We start from the raw sequence: 6,552 nt of genomic DNA, 5'->3' as shown, positions 1-6,552 counted from the left end.
ACACAGTCCTCCGTTTAAAATCTCGGAACAAGGCAAGGCGATGACAGATTTTGCCTGTTTCCAATTGTCCAATTTCGTTGAAAACTTATTTAACGCGTCTTGAATTTATTTTTAGACGCGGGCTTCAGCTCGCGGTGAGCTGTTGCCTTGGCAGATTGGCGAGATTGGCATATCGGAGTTTTACACATCTCCCTTTCTCTCCGCTCTTGAAGTAAACTCGGGGAAATTCCCGGCTGCGCCCAAGTTCTTGTCTCGCTGGGTGAAGGGAGATTTTAAATGTTTCTCCCGGATTTCATTAAAAGACCGTTTAGTTTCGTTCGTTCGTTATTTCGTCGTCTGCCGTTCTTTTCTCAGTCTGGTTCTTTCCCCTGCTCACACGCACGCACACATAACTGAAAATAAACGAACACTCTTCGCTACCTCGTTAACGTTAAACCTCCGCAGACATTTGTCAAAATGTCCCTCCTGTTTGCTAACGCCGGGCCTCAAGCAGCAAGGCCCGGTTCTTGGGGCGGGAGGGAGTTGTGTGTGAGCGACCTGCCCGGGGTTGCAGAATTGAAATATTGTTATTGTTGTTGTTGGGCAAAATAGATATTTTGTTCTGCGACCGAGGGAGGAATGGAACCCGAGAGAGAGTGAGAGAGAGAGAGAGAGAGAGAGAGAGAGAGAGAGAGAGTCCCGGGACATGAAGCTATCACCAGTCAGAACCCCGCGTAACGTGGCAATAGTTTCCTTTTCTGTAAACCCATCATTTATCCAACATATCTCCAAACTAGGGTATTAAATATATGTTGACTTAATATAAAAATTTCTGGAAAGTAATTATCAATCTTGGAGCATTTGAAATACTTTCGTCTGCTCTCTGGATGTGTTGTAACAGTACTTCCATATCAACAAACCATCTAAAATTTACAATTCCCTTCGTATTATTTTAAAAATAATACTTACCATGGGGACAAGGTGCTAATTTTAGATTGGCCTTAATTTCCACAGGGAACTTATGCCAAAGAATACATACCATGTTTCAAAACCACGGTTTAATTTCATTCGGGAAATAAAATACAGACATTACCACGGAACAGGGGAATGATTTTAAATTAAAAATGGGAGGGCTTGGTTTAAATAAAGCGTTTATGCCGAAGGAGAAGTGGTGTCGGAGGCAGGCACTGAGTGAAAGAACGAGAGATGTCCCTTGAGCAGCGTTTGGAGTAGATTCGAAAGGAGTGCACGTTTCAGCGAGGAAAATCCTCCCTGATTTGAGATGTATTTTTCTTTAATTGGCCCGTTTCCTAATTTCGCTACTGTCCGAACAAAAATTGCTTTGTTTACAAACGTGTGCCGGGCAAACCTCGATGCAAACCTCGCGTCAGCCCCCGCGCTCAACTCAAAAAGGTCTCGGCTCTGTCTCTAACTCTGTACAAACCCCGGCCCTTAAATTCTATTGAAGACGCCGTGTTTTTAAATCCATCAAATACTGGGGGGTAGGGGGGGGGGAGAGAAAACTGAACAGAAAATATTTTAAAGGCTGTAAAAGGGGCCGATCGAACGCAGACAAAAAAAGGAGTCGGTGTTGTTTTAAAACGGGCCGATAAATGTCACAACGCTTTCAATGAAGCTGTCGCGTTATTTACAAGCTCTCTGTCCTTAATTCAACAGAGGCAACCCCAATTTAATTTTGTCCTTTTTTTAAACAACAAAAAAAGAAATGCCAAATGGCCTTTTAACAAAGTGCATCTTCTTTCTTTTCGGATAAATAAAGAAGAGGCTCGTTCATTTTAATTCATTGCCCGCTCGCAAATGCCTGCTAGGAGCGGCATTACCATTGCAGATGCCCCTGGATACACCGATGTATATATTAGCCCTTTTGTAGATGGCGATAAACATTCAAGGGGCGGAATTGACCGATCCATCAAATTGTCTCGAAATTGTTTAGAAAATTCATAAACCATATGGTGTCCAAGCGGTTAGTTGCATTCTGTCAACCACAAACACTTGTTCTCTCCAAAGTCTGCTCGGCACGGGCGCAGCGGGAGATTTTGTATAGCGCATTGTTAATTGACAAATCAACACCCCGGCATCATTTGTCCGCAGTTCCCATGCGTTCCGCTAACATTAACCGGCTCATACATTCTCAATGACTTCACTGCCCGCAGAAAATGGCCCAAAAACGGGAAAAAATTGGCATCTTTTTTTCTTTCCCTCTCTTAAAAAAAAACAGATTTTGAGTTCTCACATAAATTTCACTTTTGTTCGGTATACAGTGTCCAAAACGCCAGCTCCATCTCTGTTTACAAGTCCCCTGGTCTGCCCTCCCCTCCTTGTTATTTATTGGGCTTGTTGGCAGGGCATCTGCCTGCAATATTGTCTGTTCGCTCTTCCATACGGGACCCACATTTTAACCACACGTTACTTCTTGCCCCCACTTCCCGTCAAAGTGCATTTGGGAAAAAAAAAGTATCGGAGCGCCGGGGCCGAGGAAAAGAAGGAGGCCGATTTTAACCCACGCTCCTAAATCCTAGAGTCAGTTTGCCAATCTTAAACTGTTCCTAACAACATCTCCTCGATACTCAAAAATTCCGATTTGGCTGCAGAAAATTGGTTAAATCCCACCAGAGGAAAAAAAATGCCCACATCGAATTAAAATTGCAGATACATTGTATCAACACAGCAAAATAAATTCGGCTCGTTCAATCTGAACAGAACCCATTGAAAAAAAAAGTTGATTTTACTAGTGCGGGTCGTGCCTCTGTTTAAGAATCGGGAGTACGCGCGTGTCAATAAGTGGCTTTGAAAGGGACAACTATTGAGATGTAAATTACCCTCTCATTTTGGAGAGGAGAACATGATCAAGCAGTTCATTAAATCTCGCACACGTGGATCGGTAAATGAGTCGGATTCGGGCTGGTGTTACTCGGCTGGAGACGTAGCAGAACCCGGTCTCCGAGCCCACACAGTCGACGGATCTGAGCAACGTATTTAGGGGAAAATATCTGTACTCCCACTGCCGCTCATTAAAAGTTCGCATGTCTTTTCAAAAAAAAATACAACGCATTTACATTTACAGATGAAGACCTTCCAAATATAAATCAGGCTGGATTCTAAGATTTTTTTCCCCCTTAAAAAATAAATTCACAAACCAGGAGACGAAATCACAAAAATAGGTTTTAATGGGAGATACGAGGAGGCAGATTTCCTGATAGCGTCGTATAATAAATCGTCTCGATATTAGACAAAAAGGAGAGAGAGTTAGAAAGTTACAAGTGAGTCCAGTAATTTTGTTATTTTTTTTAAAAAATAAATGTGTCGTGCAGACCCAACACATGCGGTGGATGCAGAATTAACCCTGACATATCCCTGCCGCTGTATTGAAGAATTCAAGAAAGGCGGAACATTATCACACATCCGAGATCTTCTAACCGATGTCGAGCCATACGAATCCTCTCGCTCTAACCGGGAACCACCTTCCAAACCAGATAATCAGCCACTCCTAATCCATAAAGGTTTTTTTTTCTTTTATATATATACAATATATAGAAATTGAAATTATTAAATAGCTGGGCCAGATTCTCTGCGGCTCTGGCGAATCTTAAAACACCGATTATTGCTTTTTTTTTCGTTTTCTTTTTGGGATATTTCTGCCTCGGGTTGAGCCCGTTTCTAACTATAGAATTAAAGAAAGAACTCGGATGATTTCTGTAACATGCTGGAAGCTGCATTGTAGAAAGGTCGGCGCGGAAGCTCTCGTTTTTTTTTGCAATATATTTTGTGTTTTATATATAAAATGGAACAGGGACCGGGGGGAGAAAGGCAAAACACAAAAAAGGAATCAGTCGTCGACTTCAATCTCCTCCTCCTCCTCTTCGTCCTCCTCTGAGTAGTCTTTGCGGGTCGGGTGACCCATTGCCAGTGCATGGGCATCCGCGCGGGCACTTTTCATCGGGCTTTGACTCTGAGATCTGGATTTACTGCCGATCTCCGCCGCGCTCTGATCCAATTCCGTCAGTTCCACTATTTTTTCCAGCTGCCTGGGCCCCAGTCTCTTGGCCGACTCCACGTCGGCCTTCATCTCCTCCAGATCCCGCTTGAGTTTGGCGCGGCGGTTCTGGAACCAGGTGATGACCTGGGCATTGGTCAGCCCGAGCTGCTGGGCAATCTGATCGCGGTCGGCCGGCGACAGGTACTTCTGGTACAGAAACCGCTTTTCCAGCTCGTAGATCTGGTGATTGGTGAAAGCGGTTCGCGACTTTCTGCGCTTCTTGGGGGTCGGTCTCTGGCCGAAGATGGTGAGGCCGTCCCTGCCTGTTAAAACAGACCCTTTTTAGAACGGAGAGAAACGAAGGGATTTCAATATCAGCCCGGTCCAGAAAGAAACATTTAATTACTGACATTTCCCTTCCGAACCCCCCCCCCTCCAGCTCTCCCACAGAAAACAGTAATGAATTCCCCATTTCTTTTAATTAATCTGAGGGATTTTCGTTATTTAAAACTCCCTTTCCTCGCAGACTTCGATTAAATTAAACTCCCCAAGTGTTCCCTACACCCTTACTGTTAACAAATTAAAATATACCAGCCCAGGGGAATTGTTAAAAAGGAAACCCGCAATGTTCAGCGTATAATTCGGATACACCGCTGGTTTGTAACCGGGTGAAAATGCGAGTTGGTTCTTCGTTTGCTGGATGGAGCTGAGCTCAGTCCAGCGCAGGCAGAACCAGCGACCAATTCTGCTAAAAATCCATTGGAACGAATACCAAATTTAAATAACATTTATCCCCCGCCAACGGTAAAAAAAATAAAGTTTTATTTCCATGTTTCTTTACATTTGCAAACGGGGATTCTTTTATTATTTTTTTTGCAAAGATTCCGCGAGCTTGTTTAACCGGGTAAAGTTTGAAAGGCGCGGAGGCTTTGGTTACACCTACCCTCCGCCGCTTGTAGGACGCTGACCTCCAGTCCTTTAAAAGTTTTGCTGGCGAGTTCCTCCAGGGCGCACAAAGGCGAGGTCTGCGACAGGACCCCGGGTCGGCTCGCCAGGGCAAGGGCCGAAGGCGTGTGCTTGTCGGCCGCTGACAGGAGGTGGTTAGTTCCGCACAGAGCGAACCCTCTCCGCACCGAGGGTTTGTTGAGAATGTCCTCGATGCTGAAGGGAGTCAGTGGTTTGTTAGAGTTGGCCGGGGGCGGCAGCTGGTCCAGCGGACTTCTTCTTCGCTCGTCTAGTGAGGAGTGCAAGGCAGCCGAGGAAGACTTTGCCTCTTCTTTGGAACTCATCCTCGGGTCTAGTTGACTCCCTCCCTTCTCCTCTCTCTCTCTCTCTCTCTCTCTCTCTCTCTCTCTCTCTCTCTCTCTCTCTCTTCTCCTCTCTCTCACTCTCTCTCTCTCTCCCTCTCTCTCTCTCTCAAAACACACACTCACTACAACTAGGAGAGCAAAAGTTCAAAACAACTTCGCAGCCGTTGCCTCCCACAATCAGTCTGATCAGGGAGAGCGTGAAGACCCCCAGAAACGGAGAGAAAGGATGATAGATCCACTGCGCGTTCCCAATCCAGCCTCTCCTCCCCCTTCTCTCTCTCTCTCTCTCTCTCTCTCTCTCTCTCTCTCTCTCTCTTCTCTCTCTCTCTCTCTCTCTCTCTCTTCTCTCTCTCTCTCTCTCTCTCTCTCTCTCTCTCTCTCTCTCTCTCTCTCTCTCTCTCTCTCTCTCTCTCACTCTCTCTCTCTCTCTCCTGCACGCTCTGACCTGCTCTGTCACATCAAGTATGCAGGCAAGCGAATAATATTCTCTTTAGAGTGGGGAAGGAAGGAGAGAGGGGGGCAATTGACGATTGCTAACAAGTTATTGTTGATTGGGTGATAATCAATTATACGCAGAGGCACTTTCCTACCTCTAGCCCTCCGCTTCCCATCCAGCGCCGGCGTTGTGTTGGAAGCGCCATTAATTACCCCGTCGGCAGGAGGAGTGGTCACGCTGAATTATAACGCGTTAGACAGTCGTTTTATTTTAGTTTGTTTCTTGATATATTTATCTATATTAATTATATGTTTTTGCACCTGTTCCAGCGGAGCCGCCACTGATTTAAGTCTCACCAAACGCGCCATTGCTAATATTTATTACTTCAAACTTGGTCTACTTTATGCATATTTAAAAATTGTTTAATATTGTTTCTGCAGATCGAGCGAAGCGTTGCAAAACCAGGTAAGATTAATTTAATTGCAGGTTACATTTTGGTAATTTTACCGCTTTCGCGTCCGGGTCTGAATTATGTTTCTGTTTTAACTTGAACCGTTCTTTAAAGAAATCTTTCCGAGATGACTGAGGAGATTTGAGGATAGTGCAGCCTGCCTCTTGTCGCGGGCGGCTGTGTGGCTGTGTAGTGCTGGCGAGAGCGGTTAAGATTAGAGGGAGGGTAACAGGAATCCGACGCCGCACTCCGCACCCTGAGATAGTTTCACTCCAACCCTGGATTCCCAGAAGGTGAACCCCCAAACTCTCCCCAATATGAATATCAGCTTTCCCAGTCATTTTTCGATGCACCAGGACTCCCGAGCGTCAAGGTGCAT

The 6,552-nt window shown here is 45.3% G+C and overlaps 1 protein-coding gene across 1 annotated transcript; it reads right to left on the bottom strand.

Annotated features, from left to right (window-relative positions):
* Positions 1-3,826: 3,826 nt before the first annotated feature.
* On the bottom strand, positions 3,827-5,265 carry LOC132379740 (transcription factor LBX1-like). Its single transcript, XM_059948023.1, has 2 exons — positions 4,920-5,265; positions 3,827-4,314 (listed from the first exon to the last, which is right to left on the bottom strand). Exons 1-2 carry the CDS (start codon positions 5,263-5,265, stop codon positions 3,827-3,829), a joined length of 834 nt encoding a protein of 277 aa, XP_059804006.1.
* Between the last annotated feature and the right edge of the window lie 1,287 nt (positions 5,266-6,552).

Source organism: Hypanus sabinus, chromosome 22 (genome assembly GCF_030144855.1).
Source record: "Hypanus sabinus isolate sHypSab1 chromosome 22, sHypSab1.hap1, whole genome shotgun sequence".
Lineage (NCBI taxonomy): Eukaryota > Metazoa > Chordata > Chondrichthyes > Myliobatiformes > Dasyatidae > Hypanus > Hypanus sabinus.
Note: the sequence above shows the minus strand (reverse complement) of the source record. Positions and strands in the feature narration are given on the sequence as shown.

Coding starts and splice junctions, on each gene's coding strand:
- LOC132379740 (XM_059948023.1), bottom strand. CDS start 5,265: ATGAGTTCCAAAGAAGAGGCAAAGTCTTCCTCGGCTGCCTTGCACTCC. Junction 4,315..4,919: donor CGTCCTACAAGCGGCGGAGG/GTAGGTGTAACC, acceptor CGTTCTAAAAAG/GGTCTGTTTTAACAGGCAGG.